The sequence below is a fragment of the Heloderma suspectum genome, chromosome 11 (assembly GCF_057233095.1).
Source record: "Heloderma suspectum isolate Gila_16-S chromosome 11, 16-S_ref, whole genome shotgun sequence".
Taxonomy (NCBI): Eukaryota; Metazoa; Chordata; class Lepidosauria; order Squamata; family Helodermatidae; genus Heloderma; species Heloderma suspectum.
Window position 1 is genome coordinate 12,312,265 of NC_139468.1, and position 21,702 is coordinate 12,333,966.

Below are 21,702 nucleotides of genomic sequence, written 5' to 3' on the forward strand. Positions count from 1 at the left end.
TACAATCAAACAAGTCTTTAAGAATAAAAACAAAGTGCAGGTAAAACCAATAGACAACACCGCCATTCAATCCTATAGGCACTTACTGGGAGAAAAGTCCCACTGAGCTCGATCAGTGGGCGGCACAGCTAAATAATTTTAGAACCTGCACTTAATGGTCTGATGGGGCAGCCCTTTAGATGGCCATGTGCCAAAGCACACACCTAACATTTCTCCCCCCCGCCCCCATTTCCATGCTTTGCAACTGCTTCTCCAGTCCTGATATGTTAAAAACAACAACAAAACTGTTTGCCATCCCTGATAAAAAAATATACTTTGAGCATGTGGAAGTTTGCATTGTAAACTTACATCAATCATAGTACCATCACGGCTACAAGAATTTGCTCCTGCCATCGCCTGCCACTCTCTGGTGGTCATTCCCCGCACTCCTGGGCTGCAGGGCCCTGAACCTTGGCCCCAAGGTCCAACCCCTAGCTGCACCACAGAGCTCAATGGGACTTACTTCTGAATAGACATCTGTAGGATTGTGCTGTCAAGCATATTAAAGATGAACCATACATTAAAAAAAAGGTCAACACAACAGGCCAGAGGGCTGCCCCAATAAAAGAAGCTTTCATCTCTCTGGGGATGGAGTGTCACAGCTTGGGTGCAGCCACCGAGAAGGCTCTTTCTCATTTCCCCACTAAACATGCCTCAGATAGTGGCAGGACCAAAAGAAGAACCTCTCTGGAACATCTCAAGATCCAGGCAAGCTTGTGCTGGAGAAGGCAACCTTCAGGTCATCTGTGTCCAAATCTTTTAAGGTTGCGTTGGTCACTTTGAATTGTGCCGAAAAAACGAACAGAGAGTCAGCGTGCTTGCTGTAACCTGGGAGTCATGTGCTCCCTACAACTGGTCCTGGTCAACAGCCCGGCTGCAGCATTCTGAACCTGATGATGTTTCCAAACAGAGTTTGTTCATCTTCGCTGTTTCATCACCTTCAAGAGCTCTTCTAGCTTGAGGGCTACATTTAGATCTCCTTGCACCCGCAGCCGCCCACAGACGTAGGCGCTCAGAGGGTGGAGTTCACCCAAGATGAAAGCCTCCAGGTCGCTCTCGGCCATTTCCAACACCACGTCGGGACTGTGGCCCAGTAGCCCAGGGCCTGCTCTCCCACAGCCTGTGGAAAGGACCAGGGGAGTATCAGTAGCCAAGGGGGCCAAAGCAAGGCAATAGCTATGAGACTTGGGCACGTATGTGTAGCTTGCTCTTTTAAGCCTCGGGTAGAGGTTCTGCTTAACGGGTAGGAGAGGAAATTGATCCACCCAAATGACAGATGCAATATTACAAGTCAAGCACAGGTGTCATCAGAGGAGGAATGGGGAGGGACCAAGCATTCCCCACACAAGGAGTCCCCGTCCTCCCCATTGATAAACCCCTGTGGTTATTTGAAGGAAAGACCCTTTTCACAAACTCTGTGCTTTTCACTGTTATCATCCATCAATAACAGAGTAGAAATACTGAAATACCTAAATTGAGATGTGTGCAATATGGTGGGAATTACGGCCCTAAGGACCTGTTGGGGGATCATGGAATTTGTGGCATGAGGGTGCCTCTCTGAGAATGTTCTGGGTGCTCAATGCATGTTAGCACAGTGGTAACAGCACCTCCTTTGCATGCCGAAGGTTCCAAGTTGAATTCACAGCATCTCCAGGTAGGGCTGGGAAACTCCTGCCTGAAACCCTGGACAGCCTTTGCTGCCAGTCATTGTCGACGGTACTGGGCTAGATGGACCAGGGTCTGACTCAGTTTAAGGTAGCTTCTTTTGTCCTTATCCAGTGGTAATTGGGAATGAGAGATGTGTGAATCCTAATCAAGGGATTTCATTTTGCATCATGGGTTTTGTAGTCTTTAAAGATGCACAAACAGTTTTGCTATTCTCTTAAAGGCGAGACTAAATATATTTTATAGTTTATGTTGTTTTATGCCGCACCTTGTGGCTTTAATTTTTATGAACCACCCAGAGAGCTTCGGCTAATAGGCAGCATAGAAATGATAAAATAAAGATGGGTTGGTGCTCGTTGAACTCCCTCCACCCAAGAAATGTACTTTGCCGCTTCTGTGCTCCCCTAGTGTTTCTGCGACCCTAACCAAGTTCAATTCATCTGATTAGTTATTGATTCAATGCTTTTTTTAATGTTGTAAGCCACTTTGAGCAACTCCATGTTTGGAGGGGAAAAGTGAGGTATAAATTCCTTAAACAAACAATTTGGCCTCCTATGCAGTCGTCCTTCTTATTGGGAAAAGATGTCTCTCCCCACAACATAGCCATCAGTCTATATCTTTTGCAGACCCAGGATGCATGTTAACCACTAGCTTATATACACAGACAAAAGACAAAGACTGCGAATGTCCTTGTTGACAGAAATCATAGGACAGTAATCATGCAGTCCTGTAAATAGTTTTGTAGGGGCCACTCCCTGCTCTGCTTCCCTGGACCGCTTCTGCACCACCTTCTCCTCTTTCTTCTACCCCTGCGCTCAGCTAAAAGGGAGAACAGCAAGGATCGTGAGCGCAGCTGCCACAGTGCTGCCCTGGGGGAATACAGGGCAGCACCACAGAGCTCCCTTAGCCCTCCGATGCTCCTTAAAGGGCTGCTGGTCCTTTAAGGCTAGAATGCAGAGAGCCACAAGAGCATTCCTATGGCGAATCTGAGGTTCAAAGGGCCTGGAGAGACTTGAAGGATAGCTCTGCAGCAGTGGTGGCAGGACAGAGAGGGCAAGAACCACATCTTTAAAATGGCTTAGTTAAACACAAGACACTGACCTGTAGAAAGATCAATGAAATAAGGAGTCTGGGCGCCACTGGGCAGCAGAATATTGATCTGGTAGCAAGCTCCAACCTGCTTAACTAAGGATTCAGACAAGAACCTCTCCACAATTAACAGGAGCTCCTTGGCATTAAACTTCCTCCTTTTGCCACCACTGCTCAGCTGGGTGCCAGTGGTAAGTGCAGGCTGCTCCATTTCGTTCTCTACCTTCACGTGGGTGGCTGGGGAAAAGGCAAGCAGGAGAGGTTAAAGCAGGGGTTGAGAATCGCCAGCGGGGGGGCAGATCTGGCCCTCCTGGGATTCCCTAAATGGACACCCCCCTTTCCTCTGCCCCCCCCCCCGATCATTTGGTGGTTTCCCAGTGTTTGCGCAGTTTTTCCCCATTCTACAAGGCTGAAGTGCCTCTCCTAAGAGGAAGAGCTTTGAGCTACAATATGCTGGTATTTCCCCGCCCCCTTTTGACTTTGGCCCCGCCCACCACTGGAATGCACGTGCCGCGCCCCCCCCCCCCCCGAGCTTCTCTGACATGGAATCCAGCTCTCAGGCTGAAACAGGTCCAACGCTCCAAGGTTACGGTACAGAGAAGGGATGAAAGACCTTGAAAGTAGGTCCGCACTTCCCAGGTTCCCCAGGTTTGTTGGGGTTAACCAGAGGGATCCCTATAACTTTGCAGAATTAAGGGGCTTCTTGTTGACGAGATGCACCATACGTTAAAAAAAAAAAGAAAGAGTGAAGTCAACTCAACAGGCCAGAGGCCTGCCTCAATAAAAGAAGTCTTCACCTCTCTGGGGATGGAGTGTCATGGCTTCGGTGCAGCCACCGAGAAGGCCCTTCCTCATGTCACCATTAAATATGCCTCAGATAGTGGCGGGACCAGAGGCGCAGAAAAGGGATGAAAGATCTTGAAAGTAGGCCTGCGCTTCACAGGTTCCCCAAGTTTGTTGGGGTTAACCAGAGGTATCCCCACAGCTTTGCCGAATTACGGGACTTCTGGTGAATGTAAAGAGTAATTGATGGAATGTTCTGTTTATGGCAATATTTTCTCAGTTCAGTGTCAGCCATTTCAGGAGACGGGCCATAGCTCAGCGGTAGAGCACATTTTGCAAGCAGAAGGTCCCAGGTACATCCAATATTAAAAAAAAAAACTTGCCCCTTTTCTAAACTAAAAAGCCCCGTGTTGTCCTAGTCCAACACTCTTCCTACATTACGCTCACTCTCTCATTACCATCATTAACAGCTGCTAGGGACAAACAATCAGGGAGCCGAGGTCAGGCCCGGGCTATTGGCATGTGTTCACCTGTCTCAAACCCCTCATTTGGATTGGTGGCTGCAATTGCTAAGGTCTCGCCGAAGAAATGAAGAGCCAGCTGCTGAAAGGTGCTATCCAGTCCTTCCAGTCCAGGGATCGGGGGCATCGAGCTCGGCGGTCGTGCAACATTCTCTTGGGACATCTGCAACACACCCTCCATGATCAGTTCCACCCTGTCCACCTCAAGGCCCCAAGATCTGGTTGTGTCATTGATTTCCAGCTAGAAATAAGAGAGGGTGGAATGTTTAGATCAGGGGTGCAGAAGCTCACGTCCGTGGGCCACTCCAGTCTCCCTCTGGTCCCGATCCAGGTCTCAAGTGTTCCGAGGTGGCCCTGCCCCTTTCCTCCAATTACCTGCTGTTTGGTGGTTTCTTGGCTTTGGCATGTCGTCCCCCTGCCCCCCAATTCTAAAAGGTTGGAGTGCTTCTCCTAAGGCTTTGTTACTGGCAGGAGGAGCTTTAAGCTACAATATGCTGGCGTTTTTGGCTCTGCCCCTTTGGAGAGGCAATTTTTGTCCAGACCGTGGCAGGGAGAGAAAGAGTTAAACTTTCCCTCCCTACGGTCCCGAGCCCCCTATTTAATGTAATACAAAACTTATTCGTTAATCACATTCACGCAGTTCATGTCGTGGTTAATTTGGCTCTTGGTCAGAGTAGACAGCAACGGGGTTGGATGAAGCCATGGTCTGACTCGGCACACGGCAGCTCCATCCGGGAGCTAGCGTAGTGGCTAGAATTATCCCCGTATTCCAGATGGGAAAACTGAGGCCGAGATTGACTGCCATCTCCCTTTGAGTCTCAGAACCGGACTCCCTGGAGCCCGTCGGTAGCTGAGGCTTGCCTGACACCTTCTTCATGCAGATTATGGTGATGGGAAGATAAATAAGGAGGGAGATCAGATGCACTGTTTCCCTTCGCTCCTTGGAGAATGGGCGGGGGGGGGGCAGGGGTGGAATAAACATTTATTTACATTTCTAGCCTGCACATTAGTGCTGTCAGGGCAGCTCACGGTTTATAAATACACTGCAAACATAAAAAATGAACAACCATAAAAAAAAAGTCAAATAAAAGAGTTGCATCAAAAGGGGGTTTGCATGAATCCCTGCGCACGTCCATGGAATGCATGGAGGGGCCCATGTTGGCCAGCCCTGCACACCTCCAGTGGACATGATTCATGAAAAGGATTGGACAGGATGCCTCCTCGAATGTAGGAGCTCTTTGTACATACATCTGAATGGACAGGGAACTCCTTCTCATGAAGCTTGATCAGCCATTCATCAGGGCATTCATGCAACGTGTGAAGGGAGTCATGCGTAACACCCCCCAAAGAAAAACACAGAAATGTAATAAAGAACTAAAATTAAGTAAGATTGCCCCAATCCTATTAAGGCTACCATTGGTACAATCCCTACAGTTGGATTCAAGCCACGGGGGCGCTGAATGTGTCCCCCGCCCCGAGAAGCAGAACTTTTGCGGACGTTACCAGGAGCTGGTCCCCGATCCGTAGCTTCTCCGTCTGAATCTCCCGCAGGTACTTCTTGAGCAAGAGCTTCGTCATGATGTTCTGCGCAGTCATCCGCGCGGCCATGTTGAGATCTTTCACCGTCATGACGGAAAGCGCCGGATCCCAAATTCGGAACTGGACGTCCGCCCCGACAGTTACCAAAGCTCCATCTCTGGATGTGAGCTGTGAAGACCAGAGATGCCAGCATTGGGCTCTGTGACTAATACTCCTCATATGTGGCTTTCCCTGAGTAATTCTTCCAGGTGACAAGATGCGTGACAGAAATGTTAGGAAGCTGCCTCAGATTGAGTCAAACCCTGGGTCCATTTCATTCAGTCTCTTCTATGATGACTGGAAGCCGCTCTCTAGGGTCTCAGACAGGATTCTTCCCCAGCCCTACCTGGAGCTGTGGGGGATCAAACCTGGGACCTTCTGTTTGCAAAGCAGATGCTCTACCACTGAGCTACGGCCCTTCTGACGGTCAAGAGCTGCGTGATGGGTTTTTGATGATGGGGCTGGCACATCCCAATTTAACAGCTGAGCCTGGCACAATCCCAGCAAGGCTTTACTTAGCCCCTTTTGGGAGGCAGTGATGTCTCGATGCTCCTTGGAGGAGGGGTCCTTAGTTCTGTGGTAGACCACCTGCTTTGCACGCCAAAGGTTCCAGGTTCAAGCCAGTGGCAGGTAGCAGAAAAGACCTGGACAGCCGCTGCCTGGCAGGGCAGAAAATACTGGGCTATGTGCAGAAATCACGGTAACAGCAGCAGCATGGGAAAAGGCAGTCCTAGGGTTCTGGTCCCTTCACGGCAATGGCAGAAAAGTTTAGAGCAAGAATAGTCTTGCTCTTAGGAGCAAGAGTGTGTTGCAAAGAGGCAACGGTTCTTTTTAGAATTCAGAAACAATGAACACACCAATGGGTGAAGGCTGGAGATTTTATTAAGCGGGGACAAACTAACGTAGCAAGAAAGCAAAACACTGCAGGGCAATGACTGCAGTGAGAAGCTACAGAGCAAGATTAGAAGGCTTACGTCCCTACAGTTGTCAGGAACCCCCTCAGAATGGCAATGGACGGACTCCAATAACGGCCCGGTATGCAGCACCTTTCCTGGGTTGGCCTGCATTGAGATCCCAGCCTGGCAGCATATCAGGAATTCATATATACTGTTATGCTCATATTAATCCCACCCATGTTCTGGCCATACTCCGATGACTTCGAGAATGTTTACACACTCTTGCAAAGAGAAAGGATTCGCTCTAGCGAATGGCAAGCAGGCAGTATAGATATGACTGTCCCAACTACTCTCGTAACAAGTGGCTAAACCTTGAGATGTCCCCACAGGCCATCGGAAGGTAAATACTAGACTCTCCAATCATACCATCTCAGACAGATCGCTGACTCCGAGAAATAATAAAGCAAAAAGCATAGGTGGCTTCTAAAGCAACAGGCCCAGCCAGAAGTCTAGGCACAGAAAGAGCAATTGTGGTTCACCGCTAACTCCTCGAAATAACAGTCGTCTTCCACATTTCTACCGCAAGGAGTGACTTCGGGCATACTGATATCCCCAATGGGGATTCCAACTGATTGATGTTGTTGGATTCCACCTCCCATCACCACTGGGCATTAGCCACGCTGGCTGGGGCTGATGGGGGTTGGAGTCTGTTGGAGGGCCATAGGTTCCCCGCCACTGCATGAAAGGGATACTTTAGAGGACATGTTTGTTTTGCTTTTAACTGTTGTCCCCCCCACAAGCATCTGCGAAGGGCAGGAATGAAATCTAACTTAGCTCAGTGGTAAAGCACATGCCTTGCATCCGGAAAGTCCCAGGTTCAATCCCTGGCATCCCTAGAGAGGGCTGGAAAAAGTCCTGTCTGAAACCCTGGAGAGCTGCTCTTGGTTAGTATAGGTAATACTGAACTGGATGGACCAACGGTCTGACCGGGTACAAGGCACCTTCCTATGTTCCTAAGTAATGAAACAAATCAAAGAACGACAGCTTGGAACAAACAAGCAACCCCAAAACATTTTTCAAGATCAATATAACTTATTGGAGAAAGGGGGCGTGGCCATCTGGGGAACCACAGAGGGCTGGATTGGAACACCAGGAGTGCTGGATGTGGCCCATGGGCCTGAGGTTTCCCACCCCTACAATATGCTGAGGATATCGAATGAGTTGAGTCCTGTTATAATCTACTGCCCTTCACAGGAGTAGATGGCTCTTTGGAGAAGCTCCGAGGCCCACGGGCCAGTGCCCTCCTTTCAAGGCAGGAAGAACTCACCTTACATGGTGGAATGCTGAAGGCCTGAGTCCTCAGGTCCACTGACTGCCAGTGATCAATGAAGGGCAGCACCAAAACCACCCCTGGCCCTTGAGGGGCTTGGATCCGACCCAAACGGAACACAATCATTCGCTCGTAAGCTGGAACGATCTGGAAAGGGAACAGGGAAAAGCAGAGAACTAAAGGAATTATTATTAAATTTATTAATCGCCCATCTGGCTGGTCACCCAGCCACTCTGGGCGATGTACAATATACAATAAAACAGTTTAAAACAATAAAATTCTACAGTAAAAACATTTTCTAAAATACCCTAATCCACCCCAAATGCCTGCCTGAACAACCACGTTTTTAATGCATGACGGAAGCTCATTAAAGAGGGGGCATGGCGGAGTTCCCAAGGGAGGGAGTTCCACAGAGTGGGAGCCACCACAGAAAAGGCCCTCTCCCTTGTCCCCACCAGTCTAGCTGTCCTGGCTGATGGGACAGAGAGAAGGCCATCCGAGGCTGATCTTGTTAAGCGGCTTGTCTGGTGCTGCTGGAGGCGCTCCTTAAGGAAAGTCCGTGGGTGCATGCATCCTCCTTTGCACCAAACTGTGCATAATGTGGGAGAGCTGTGACCAGAGCTCATGGTTCCCCCCTTCCTTTTATGGTTGGAGCAGAGAATCGGGGGGGAAGAGGGGGGTGTTTCCCATCACTTCCTCATCTCCAATCTTACCTTCAGAACAAACCAGCCAGAGATGGGGCAAAGGAGGACCGTGAGGAGGAACACCAAGGCTGTGACCACCCCATGGCAAATACACGACAAGCATCCTTGGGGTGAATCTGACAAAAAGTGAGAGAGAGTAGAAAGAAAGAGCAGCAAATGCATTATCTGTTGCCATCGCTGCAAGCTCTCGTCCCTTGCAGGTCCCAATCCACCTTTAGAAGATACAGTACCTACGTCACTATAATGTATCTATCATCTAAAAAAAGGTAAAGGTGTCCTCAGCCAGTCGTGTCCGACTCTAGGGTGTGGTGCTCACCTCCATTTCTAAGCCGAAGAGCCAGCGCTGTCCGAAGACGCTTCCGTGGTCATGTGGCCGGCATGACTGAACACCGAGGCGCATGGAACGCTGTTACCTTTCCTGCCGAAGCGGTACCTATTTATCTACTTGCAATTTCTTGCTTTCGAACGGCTAGGTTGGCAGGAGCTGGGACTGAAGACGGGAGCTCACTCCGTCACGCGGCACTCGGGTCTCGAACTGCTGTCCTGCCGACCTTCCGGTCTGCAGTTCAGTGTCTTAACCACTAAGCCACCGCAGCCCCTTATCTATCATCTACATTGTACTATTTATTAATTAGCGTTTTCTTAGGGCCAAACTACATGTTATGTCCATTGTGTTTTAACTAGAGAGGTGGCCTAGGGAAGCCTTTCCCAACCTAGTGCCTTCTAGATGTGTTGGACTACAACTCCCATCATCATTGGCCAAGCTGGCTGAGAATGATGGAAGTTGCTGTGCAACACATCTGGAGGGCACCAGGTTGGGGGTGGGCTACTTGTGGTCCTCCAGATGTTTTGACCTTCAACTCCCATCATCCCTCACCACTGGCTATGCTGGCAAGGACTGAGGGAGTTGTAGGCCCAAACATCTGGAGGGCACCTCTTTCCAGTTAGGAAAGGTTGTTCCAGGGACTAGACAGAGGAATGTTTCAGTGGATGTGCTTAGGCTGTGGAACTCCCGAGAGAGGCCTGTCTCACCTCCTCATGAATTTCCCTTCCGGAATCTGGGGAAGACCTTCCTTTTTAGGAAAGCATGTAATAAGTAATGTTCTAACCTGCCATTTTAATTCGTCTTTATGTTTAATTTTTTTTTAAGATTTTGACTGCTGTTGTACTTCAATTTTCTGCTGCTTTTTTGAGGGTGTGTTTTAATGTTGAATGGTTTTTGTTTTCAATGGTAAAGGATGTTTTCAGTTGTTACATTTCTGATTTTTGTTTTCATCTGCTCTGAGCTCTCCCAGGAGGAAATCCAGGGTAGAAATGTTTTACAATAATACAAAATAAATGAAAAATAACATGCTTGGAACTTGCTACACCTTTTCCTTAAACAAAAAAACACAGCCTCCATATTCAGAAGCATTCAGCATTTGAACTACCAGATGCTGGATGGGAATGGTGAGGAAGGGGAAAGGGTTATTATCATTTTTAGGGTGCAAAAATGGCTGGCTGTGGAATACTGGGAGTTGTAGGACTTTTTTTCTGACTAAGCATGCACAGGATTCCACCCGTAATGTTTGATGTTCTGTTGTTTTTATTGTATCGTATTGGTTCCTGGTTCTATTTTTGTATAACTGGAATAATTTTGATCTGGTGTCTGCAGAGGAAAGGCAGTAGAAAAAGATTCTTGATAAATAAAACAATAAACAAATATTGCCTTTATGCCCTGCTTGTGGGCTTCCCAAAGTTTGGCCACTGTGAGAAACAGGATGTTGGAAGAGAAGGACCTTTGGGTCTGGGCCAGGAGGGCTCTTATTATTGATTACATTTCTATACCATCCAATAGTCAAAGCTCCCTGTGTAGTGCACAACAATGAAACCCGTAAAATACAAGACAATAAAATACAATATACAAATTTAAAAGTTTAAAACTACAGTATAAAAATAAAAAAACAAACAAACCTAGCCACAGGGCAAAGGTTTAAAATGCAATACCAGATTTAAAACAGAAACTGAAAAACTAAAATGCCTGGGAAAATAAAAAGGGTTTCACCTGGTGCCAAAAAGCACAGTGTCGGCACCAGGCGCGCCTCTCTGGGAAGCTCATTCCACAACCGGGGTGCCAGAGCAGAAAAGGCCCTTTTAGTAGCCCTCCGCCTCACTTCCTATTCAGTCACGATAGCAGAATGGAGCTTCCATGTTCAGGGCCAGTGTGCCACCGAATACAAGTTCCTATGGAATAACAGCGAGCTCGTGTAATGGTCTGAGTGTTCGGACTAGGGCTGGAGAAACCGGAGTTCAAATCCCCACTCAGCCATAAAGCTCACTGGGTAACCTTGGGTCAGCCCCTTCTGTCTTAGCCTAATCTACCTGAAGGACGAGAGGGAGAGAGGACCATGTATGCATTCATTCATTCATTCATTAATTCATGGCACAGTCCTATGGGGATAGGCGGCTGCCTCTGAACTCAGAGGCGACCACCTAACCAGTACAGGGCAGGAGATGAATGGAGGGGATCATCCTCTCCGTGCTTCTCCTGCCCTGCATTTGTGGCTAGACAGCCGATTTCGGCTGTCTAGCTGCAGGAGGGCGGAGTGGGGGAAGCGGCTGCTGGACAACACATAGGATATGTTGTACCGGCACTTCCCCCTTCTCTGCCCCAGAACGCCCCCCGGAACACCCCGTTTTGGCCGCTCCGCACTCCTCTTTGGAGCGTGGTGAGCAGGGCTGTGCCACGCTGCCCGCGAGGCAGCGCAGAAGCAGGTCAGTTCTTTTTAGAAGTCTGGTCCCTTTAGAATGTGAGAATCCACATTTATCTTTGGTGTAGAATGAAAGAATCATAGGGCTGGAAGGGGCCTACGAGACCACTGAGTCCAACCCCTTGCTCAGTGCAGGAAGCCTGATTCCCACCCAAGTACTAACCAGGGCTGACCCCACTTAGCTTACAAGATCAGATGAGATCGGGCACATCCAGCCCTTTGTACTTAGCCCTGGGAACTGACCTTGGAACGTGGGCTCTGAGGTCGGTTCTCAGAAAACCACATATCCTATGGCCGTCTAGCCGCTGACTAGCGGCCATAGGATTGCTCCCTTAACGTATTAAATTTTTATACCGCTCAATAGCCAAAGCTCTCTGGGCAGTTCTCAACACTTATATCCTGCCTTTCCACCAAAAAATGGCGCTCAAGGCTGCCTTAACCTCCAAGGAGGAAAAGCAAGCTATACATGTAATCATAAAATGACATATGAAAGCTGCAACAAAATGTTGCCGTGTAGAATGTTCCTGTTCAGCGCCCTCCTTCAGGATACGCCATTCCATTTTCTGTTTTCTTTCCTCCCTCAGTTAGATAGCATTTTGTGCCCACTGAGCAAGCTCAGTCCTCCTTGAGCTGTTCGGGGTCTCTTCACCACCTTAGGATTTCCCCCCTAAAAATTTGTTGTACCTCTACAAGCCTTGAGGTTCCCTCCGGAGCTGACACCAACCTTCTGTGTGCGGCTGGTGCCATTTTGGTTACATAAGCAACGGTATGCACAGCCTGAACATTGGAAATAGAGGGAATGAGAAACCAATCGTGAAAGAGGGCTATTGCTTTCATACCCTGCTTGCAGGCCTTCCAAAGGCATGTGGCTGCTTACCATGGGACAGGAATCATGATGGACTTTTGGCCTGGTCCAGGAGGACTCTTTCTTATGTTCTTAAACCCAGTACTTACCTGTTCCCTTCTGGACTTGTTCCAGTGGCTCCCGTGCACGCCCCGGTGAGAAGAAACCCCCCGGAGAGTGCTGAAACTGGTCAAAATCTCCCAGCGGCAGGGCTTGGTATCCTGAGCGGCTGAACATGTTCTGCTTAACTCGCAAACGTCTGAGCTAAGCTCTCTCCTCTCTTAGGAGTGGTTCCACTCTTCCTCCTTTAAGTACTGCGTAAGGATCTTCGCAATGCCAGACTGTTCGCTCTGCAAAGAAAAACCATCAGGAAAGAAAGGCGGTTTTACTTGCAGTTCGTAAAGCTCATCTCGTCTCTCTCGATCATGTGTCATTTAAAAGCCACCATTTTGGTGTTACCCGTAAAAAGGCTCCTTGCATGAGCATTAAAGCCACATAACAGCCGTATAAACAAGAAATCCCAAATCTTCATTCCCGGTCAACCCCTTCTCATTTTAATTTTCTGGCCTCTAGCAATGGTAAGTCAGGTCTTAGATAAGAAAACACAGCTATTCCCAGGAAAGCCTCACATACACTGATACACTGCACTCCTGTGCATGTCTATTCAGGAGTAAGTCCCACCAGGTTCAATGGGGCATACTTCTTACTGTATTACCCACCTCAACTATGACAGATTATCCCCCCCGCCCCAATCAAATCATCTTTTGCATTTTAATACCTGGGCCAATGTGCCTTTAGATGCTTTGATAGATTCAGCTGCTTCCGCATCTCTGTTAATGATAAACTGACCACTGTGATGTTTTAAAACCCTGGCTAAGGTAAAAAGCATGCAAACGTCCGCCCACTCACACTCTCAGATAACGGCTCGTGCTTTTGTCTTTCCTGGCTGAATATTTACTTTGCACCCAGCAGTCGCTAACAACAAGAAGAGAAAAAGGAAAGGATCTGTTGTACTTCTTTCCCTGAAAGACGAGCAAGATTACTCCCTCTGCCACCAGGAGGACTTAAGGCACAATTCCATGCATGTTTCGACAGAAAGAAGTCCTACAGCTCCCAGCATTCCCCAGCCAGCATGGCTGGCTGGGGAATGCTGGGCGTTGTAGGACTTTTTTTCTGTCTTAGCACGCCTAGGATTGCGTCCTTAAATGCACAAGACACAGATTGGCTGCAGCAGTGTTCTGCAACCTGGTGCCTTCCCAGATGTGTTGCACTACAACTCCAATCATCCTCAGCCAGCATGAGAATTGTTGTCCAATACATCTGGGAGGTGCGACATTGTGGGAGGCTGCCCTACAAATTTAAGTGGCTGGATTTTTCAGGCTTATTAGAGCTTTTGACCTTTCAGTTTGTAAGTTTTTCCAGATAAGCTGTGGACCATGGGAATTATTTTTTTGAAGTGGAAAGCGCTTGGCTGGAGGACACATACAAACACAAATATATATACACAAACAAATAAAGGCAGCCACATTGGGCCACCAGAGAAAACAAATCCAAACAGCAACAGTAGCATAAATATCATGATTAGGACCCACAAGAAACATCACAAAATGGTCAGTGAGCTTTCGAGTTTAAACAGAACTCTGCATCAGGCTGGAGACAAGCAAGACAATCTCTACGCAAAAGACACCGCTCCAACTTCAGAAATGCCATTCATAACCCAGTGAGGGAACAGTTCAGCTCCCCCGCCCAGGATACACTGTCATTGACCTTAAAGTGATTATTCTTGAGCAAAGGAATCTTGAACGGAGATATTCATCAAGAGGTTCGATTCTATCCCCTGTGGCTTGAACTAGGATAAAGGTGTTTTAAAAAAGAAAAAAAATCAAATGTGTTAATAAGCTTACCCAATGCCAGGATGTTTGTGTTCTCAGCAACAACTGTTTTGTGAATGTCCACCGTTAATAACATTGTGACTGTTTGTACTTTTGGTATTTCCTTTCCCTTTGACCTCACTGTTTGTAACCCCATCCAATGTGTATTTATACCTGGCAACTTAAGATTTTTCATGCAACTGAGGAAACGGATTCTTTCTAGCCCACAAAAAGCTTACACCATAATAGGTTTGTTAGTCTTTAAGCGGCTTCATGACTTTTTGTTTTTGTAGCACCTGACTAATACAGCTACCCATTGTGGGTTGAGGGGAAAAGAATATCTGCAATATGTGATGTTCTTAAGGGCCCTTTGCTAGCACCAATGTATGTTTCTCCTCTCCCCTTGCTCTTTTCTTCTTCTTCTTCAACATCTGACTGAGGAAGTGTTCTATCTACAACGCCAAAAGCAGGCAGGCACTTGCCTTCTAACTTCTCTTACGCTACTGTTCTTTTTCTGGATTTGATCTTGTCCCTTGTGGAACAGGCCAGTTACTATTTATACATGAAGAAACTGAAGTTGACTGTGTGCACACGTGAAATATTGTGTCCAGTGAATCTATAGGTCAAGTGCAACTTGAACCTTTTTTACACAGCCTGATCCAGTGTCTATGTTTACTTAGAAGGAAGTCCCACCACCCAGTACAATGGAACTTACAATGCCAAGCTGATGAAAGCTTACTGGGAAGCATGCCCCATTTAATCAAATGGGACTGGGACTATGGCGTTAACAGTGCAATCTTTACTGCACTGCCTTATTCTCTAATGATTGCGCAATGTGGCCTTACTCCTTTGAAACACATGCACAGGTCTGGCCTAAGGCTGCAAGCCCAGGCACATACAACCCAATCATAGGCATGTTTACTAAGAATTAAGTTCCATTAAATCCAATGGGGCTTACTCACTAGTAATGGTGCAGTGCATCCTTACTCCCTTGATACAAGTGTACAAGATTGTGGCCTACGGCTGCAGTTCCAGGCACACACAGCCTGTCCTATTTATTTATGTATTTAATTTATTAAACGATTCTGAAACCGCCTTTCATGGTGTAACAGTCTTCACAAGGTGGGTATTCCAAGTTCCAGGTAAAACCAGAATCATCTATAAAATCTTCCAATCAAAAAACACGCCCAACCTCTTAAAAACGAACAGTCATTTTAGCCTTAGGCTGCCATCCTATACACAATTATCTAGGAGTATTGTTGTGGCGAAGGGGCTTGCGTAACTCAGTGAAGCCATAAGCTATGCCGTGCAGGGCCACCCAAGACGGACAGGTCATGGCAGAGAGTTCTGACAAAATGTGGTCCACTGGAGAAGGAAATGGCAACCCACTCCAGTATTCTTGCCAAGAAAACCCACAAGGCTAAAAGATATGACATCACCTTGCCGACAAAGGTCCGTCTAATCAAAGCTATGGTTTTCCCAGTAGTAATGTATGGCTGTGAGAGCTGGACTATAAGGAAGGCTGAGTGCCGAAGAATGGATGCTTTCGAACTGTGGTGCTGGAGAAGACTCTTACGAGTGCCCTGGACTGCAAGGAGGTCCAATCAGTCCATCCTAAAGGAAATCAACCCTGACTGCTCATTGGAAGGACAGATACTGAAGCTGAAGCTCCAATATTTTGGCCACCTAATGCGAAGAGAAAACTCCCTGGAAAAGACCCTGATGCTGGGAAAGACTGAAGGCAAAAGGAGAAGGGGACGGCAGAGGATGAGATGGCTAGATAGCATCACGGATGCAATGAATATGAACTTGAGCACGCTCCGGGAGAGAGCACAGGACAGGAAGGCCTGGCGTGCTATGGTCCATGGGGTCACGAAGAGTCGGACACGACTGAATGACTGAACAACAACAAAGCCACACTAAGCTCATTAGCGCTTACTTCTGAGTAGACCTCCATAGGATTGCTCTGTTATACCATCGTCCCAGTCCCATGCAGGCCCCCGTCCCATGCATGTTTCACTCAGAAATAACCGCCCCCTGAGTTTCATGCCACTTAATTCCAATGTAAACATACGGATCTATGCAGTGGCGCAAATTTAGACTCTGGATTTAATGGTCCCGTCTTGTGGTGGGTGGGCTTCAGACAACCCATATGTACTGCTTCCCTTGTGAAGCACTCAGCTAACATTACTCCTTGCCCCCCAACTGCCATGCCGCCTTTTACCACTGTTTCGACATTCCAGATATGTTTGAAGAAGCGAACGGTTTCCTAATCCTAATTTAAAAAAAACAAAAAACAAAACAAACTCTGAGCATGTGCGGTCTTGCATTGTAAGCTCACTAAAACATTGCACCAGGATACTTACCAACAGTGACGGCCACCCATTTGGATGGCTTTAAAAGGGGATTGGGCAAATTCCTGGAGGAGAAGGCTATCCATGGCTATATCCCCCCCCCCCAACAGAGGCACTACGCCTATGTGCACCAGTTGCTGGGGAACATGGGCGGGAGGGTGCTGGTGCACTCATGCCCCGCTTGTGGGTTTCCCTGTGGGCAGCTGGTCGGCCACCGTGTGAACAGAATGGTGGGCTAGATGGGCCCACGGCCTGATCCAGCACGGCTCTTCTTCTGTCCTTATGACTACAGGGATAAAATGGGGGGGTCTGCTTCTGCTGCCCTCATCCCCTGGCACTCTGTGGGAGTTTGTGCCCGCCCCCCCGGAGGTGGGGCTTTGGGGCCCCGCGCTTCGCCCCCAGGGTCCAGCCCTAACCGCACCACCGGGTCTCCGGCAGTCCTCTGCAGTGCAGCGCGGTTTCGATTCCTGTGTAAACACGCAGGAGGCAGAACAAAGGTGGGCGGAAAAAAGCCCCTTCTCCAGCCCCGCCGCCGTCCCCCCCGCGGCCCTCCCGCCTTGCAAGATCCTTGCCCGGCTCCCTTTCCCGACAACCCGTTGCTCCTCCTCCGGCTCGTCATCGCGAGGAGGAAAATGAAACTTAACTTCGCGGTCAGCGAGCGCGCAGCCATCACGCCTCCCCGCCTCCCCGCCCCGGATCAGAACCGATTCCTGGCTTGGAGCCGCCGCCGCCGCCGCCCGCCGAGACAGGTTTAACCCTCTCACTGTACATGTCATTTATTCTCTGCGTGTTTCTTTCCCCCCTCCAAAGATCGAGGGATTGTTTCTTACGTTGCGGTCTATTGTCATCAGAACTCGCCGAAGAGCCTCCATCCACCCCCCCCCCCGCCTCCACCTTTCCCCGCAGCACGGGAACGCGTCTCGTGTGAATGGCTACGAGGCGGAGCCGTTCAGACGTTCCGAATAAGGGGCCGCGGGATCGAGGAGGAGAGAGAGCGGGATCGTGTACGCCGTCCTCAGCTCGGACGCGTGGAACGGCTCCGTGTGCGTGCGTGCACATAAGAGTCCTTAGCGTGCACACGGTGTGCGACTGTGGAGGCTCCGTTCGCACGGATGGGGAAGCCTGTGGCGTTGCTATCTGTGGCGATATATATATATATATATATATATATCATGCGCACGCCCACGTCTCCCTTCACTCCTCTCCCACCCCCGTTCAAGATAGATTCGCTCTGATCCTCACAACAAAAGCTGTGTTTGCACTGAGGACGGAAGCCCTGTTCACACAACCACGTAATTCTAGGGCGGGAATATGCATGTAGGGACAGCAGTGGGTTTACTTCTCTTGCCTGTTGGGCTTCCCGGGGGCAACTGCCTCCGCTCCCGCCCCCGCTAGAATCAGAATATTGGACTAGAACCTTTGACCTCGGACCCCCTGTTCTCCTAGGTTCAGTTAACCCAGCCTTCCTGTGGCAGGGGATACTAGGAGTTGTAGTCAACACATCTGGAAGATACCAGGTTAGAGAAGGCCATCTACCCATTTTTTTTCGTGTGTGTGTGTATAGGTCAAAAGCAGGGTTAACAGTCTTAAGAAGAGATATTTAGGGTGCAATCCTATGGCTGCTAGTCAGTGGCTAGGTGGCCATAGGATAGGTCGGTTCCTGGAGAACCAACCCCCCCCCCCCCCGCACTGCCTCGTAGGCAGCGCGGAACAGTCCCGCACTCAGTGCTCATAAGAGCAGTGCAGAGCGGCATAAAAGGGGCGTTCCTGGAGGTGGAGAGGGCGGAAATGCCAGTAGGACACATTCTATGTGTTGTCCAGCCTCCGCCCCCGCTCCGACTTCCCCTGGCTGCAATCGGCTGTCTAGGCGCGAATGCAGGGCAGGATCCCCTCAGCACTTCTCCTGCCCTGTATTGGATAGGTGGCTGCCTCCAAGTTCGGAGGCAGCCGCCTGTCCCCTTAGGATTGCTCCCTCCGAGTGCAATCCTGTGCATGTTTCAGCAGAACAAAGTCTTAAAATACTGGGAATTGTAAGGACACTGTTATATGCATGTTTGGACAGAAAAAAGTCATGGCTGGCTGGGGAATGCTGGGAGTAGTAGGACTTTTTTCTTTCTAAACATACGTAAGATTGCACCCTAATTATTCTATAATGCTCATGAATTTTGTCTTTCTAGTACAGATGGGATCCCTTTTTAATTTCCCTTTGAATTTAATATTGGAACCCCTTTAGCTCCCTCTCCAGATCAGTTCCAGGGTCCCTGGGTATAGCTATGATGGTGAGTGTACATTGCCACTCTACAGGGGTTGGGGGCTGATTTCAGATTTTAAAAATTTTGTTCGTTTTTAGTCAGGAAGTTCTCTCTGGTTCTTAGCAGCTGACAAAGTCTGTCTCTGTGCAAGCTGCAGATTCTGAGGCCATGAAAATATGCTGAAGGTAGGCCTGCCCGAGTGAGTCAAACCAGAAGTGGTGACATACAATGGAGAACACGCTACTGCACTAGAGAAGCTAAAAAGCAGGCTTCCCCAAACTGGCACCCTTCAGCGGTGTAGGACTACGTGCGCCATCATCCCCACCTAAGAATTCTGGGGATGGTGGGACTTTGTAGTCAAACACATCTGGCGGGCTTAAGAAAGAATGAAGCAGTCGGCTAATGTGGCAGTAACCTGGGCCTATCTTGTTCAGGCTGCCTGTGTGAAGATAAAAGGTTTTGAATGCTCCTGCCTGCATGTGGGCAACTAATACGTCTTGAAGAAAGAATTCGCATAGCCTCCCTCTGATTTTGTCACTTTCATTTCATTTATTACATTTGTATATTGCCCTCGTAGAGTCTGCTTCTGGTTTCCAGCAACAGCCACCTACAAATGCTGCATGTGGGTTAAACAACCCCAGGTTAAACCAAGAACAAACCATGGGTTAAATTGGGGTTGTTTAACCCATGAACAAGCCCAAGTGCCTGGGTTTGCACATCATGGTAACAGCTGACGAATGTGGCATTTGTAGGTCGTTGTTGCTGGAAGCTGTTGTATTACGTCCAAACAATGTCAGTAAAATCCAGTCATTTTACAGGCCAAAGTCTTGTCTACATTGGGAGGTTTTTATATAGCGCTTAGCCTCTGCAGCCAGATTCCTTGGTTCAAGCCCTCTGACACTTTAGCCACGAGAAGAAGCTTACAATGATCCTTGATCCTAACCAGCTTTCCCCCTCTCCTTTCCCAAGGGATGGAGGAAGAATTTCAGTTTTTATTGTGCGAGAAATGCCGGGGGGAAGCCAAGAACCCCAAACTCCTGGCCTGCCTTCACACCCTCTGCACAGAATGCCTCGAAGAGAGCAAGCCCATTGGCCGATGCCCTGTCTGCCGGATTTCCATCCAGCGTGCCGGAGGGGCTCCCTTCCAGGACAACCTTCTCTTTGCCAACTTGCAGGCGAAGCTAAACACGTACCAGAAGATTGCCAGTGAGAGAGACCTGGTGTGCAACCGCTGCAAAGGCGGAGCAGAGTTTTGGTGCTCTGAGTGTGAGGAGTTCCTCTGCTTGAAATGTCATGAAGCCCACCAGTGGTACTTGAAACAGAAGAGCCACGAGTCCCAAAGGCTGATAGATCTGAAGAATGATACTGCCAAGAACTTCCTGGAGGGATCAAGGAAGTCCAGCAACCTCTTCTGTTCAGAGCCCAGCCACAACAACCAGGTTGTAAGGTAATGCTGCTCAAGGTGGAAAAAGATTCTTTGTTTTTTTACTCGTTCGTGAGCATTTTTATACATTTTTGGCACATTATTTATTCGTCACCTTTATATCCCAGTTTTTCCTCCAAGGAGCCCACGGTGGCATAGATGATCCTCTTCCTCTCCATTTTAAACTCACAACAACCTTGTTGTGAGGATAAAATGGATAAATTTAAATAGTTTAACAATAAATACATTTTAAATGGATTAAAACACAGAGTAAAATCCAACATAAGTCCTCCTTTGAGCAGACCCATTGAAATGAATAGGACTTCAGTGAATCATGACTAACTTAAGGCTAGTTCATTTCAATGAGTCTCATCTAAGCATCACTTAGGTTGGATTTTACCCATAGTTTAAAAAACACACAACAGCGAAATAAATAAAAACAGCTTCCAATCCAATAGAATAGGGTTTGGCATCTTTGGGGGGCTGTGGGCACATTTGTCAATTTGAGATAGGAGGTGTGGCAAAGGACAAGAAACTTGCCCAAAAGACTGAGTACAAGGCAGAGGTGGACTGCAAGCCCCAATATGCTAAGCAGCTCCTTCAAACCCACAGTTTTCGGTACCAACATAAACTTATTTTTCAGGAATCCCAGCTCCCAGAAAGAAAATGTGTGTGTTTTAAGTGGGCTGGGCAGGACACCTTGGCTGGCACCAAAAAAGGTCTCGGGGGCCTATTGGCGCCCACGGGCACCATGTTGCCTGTCCCTGGTTTAGCAACAGAACCTGCTTTAGCAAGAGACCAGTTTATACTAGGGGTGGTGTGGGCACCCGATGAATCTGGTGGAACCGCCTCTGCCGGCACCTCTGAGCCCCACTCGCTGAGCCCCTGTGTGTGCTCGCCCCTTGTCTGCGCTCGGCGAATGGCCTGCACTCACCCTGGTGCCCTTGTCAAGCTTCGTGGCTGCCATTTTTGCGAAATAAAATGGCAATCGCAAAAATGTGCATATTTGCGCACATGTGAAAATGCACATTTTTGCAAATGCGCATAATTGCATATGTGCGAATATGTGTATTTTGTGAAAATGCACATTTTTGCACATGTGAATATGTGCATTCACAAAAATACGCATTTTGCGCATACGGAAACATGCACATTTTTGCGATCACCATTTTATTTTATTTTTAAAATGGCGACCATGGAGCTCGATGAGGTTGCTGGGGTGAGTGCAGGCTGCTCACCGAGTGGGAGAGGGGCTCAAGCATGGTCAGGGGACTGGCGAGCGGGGGCATCCAGAGAACCTGGATGGGGGTGAGTTCGCACAGCCGTAGTTTATACTAGAGCTGTGCGCAAATGGCCCCTTGAAATTCTCCACCTTACTTGTGGGCAGAGAAATTTGGGAGACCATTTCACCGAATTTCTCCAGGGGGAGGAGAAATTCTCGACATTTTCTCCCAGGTAGGGATCCCCAATGGCAGGGCTTGTAGTACAGCTTCTTTCTTTCTTGAGAAGGGTTTTGGGGTTTTTTTGTGCTGCAACAGAATCAACTGTCTTGGCAGGCTGGCCTCCAGTTTGCATGTGGGGGTAGTGTTGTGTCCAGCTCCAG

General features: G+C 48.4%; 2 protein-coding genes across 11 annotated transcripts in view; one reads left to right on the top strand and one right to left on the bottom strand.

The window, feature by feature from the left end:
• On the bottom strand, positions 1 to 17,450 carry STOML1 (stomatin like 1). Of its 5 annotated transcripts, XM_084816870.1 has the most exons (9): positions 16,437 to 17,041; positions 13,109 to 13,174; positions 12,310 to 12,549; positions 8,615 to 8,721; positions 7,899 to 8,048; positions 5,601 to 5,804; positions 4,107 to 4,338; positions 2,806 to 3,030; positions 1 to 1,159 (listed from the first exon to the last, which is right to left on the bottom strand). In XM_084816870.1, exons 3-9 carry the CDS (start codon positions 12,434 to 12,436, stop codon positions 957 to 959), a joined length of 1,248 nt encoding a protein of 415 aa, XP_084672996.1. In that variant the 5' UTR covers positions 12,437 to 12,549; positions 13,109 to 13,174; positions 16,437 to 17,041; the 3' UTR covers positions 1 to 956. The 5 variants fall into 5 exon arrangements, with proteins under 5 accessions (XP_084672996.1, XP_084672997.1, XP_084672999.1 ...); XM_084816871.1 differs by lacking the exons at positions 13,109 to 13,174; positions 16,437 to 17,041 and adding an exon at positions 17,255 to 17,450; XM_084816873.1 differs by lacking the exons at positions 13,109 to 13,174; positions 16,437 to 17,041 and adding an exon at positions 17,069 to 17,118.
• PML (PML nuclear body scaffold) overlaps positions 16,796 to 21,702 on the top strand; it is a 17,882-nt gene continuing 12,975 nt past the window's right edge. For 2 of the 6 annotated variants that reach the window (XM_084816868.1, XM_084816862.1), the window contains exons 1-2: positions 17,112 to 17,189; positions 19,646 to 20,123. In XM_084816868.1, coding sequence (XP_084672994.1) covers positions 19,648 to 20,123 — 476 coding nt within the window. In that variant the 5' untranslated portion in view covers positions 17,112 to 17,189; positions 19,646 to 19,647. Of the gene's footprint in view, positions 17,190 to 18,844; positions 18,862 to 19,645; positions 20,124 to 21,702 lie in introns of those variants that run through there. The other 4 variants (XM_084816867.1, XM_084816866.1, XM_084816863.1 and 1 more) reach the window with 4 other exon arrangements.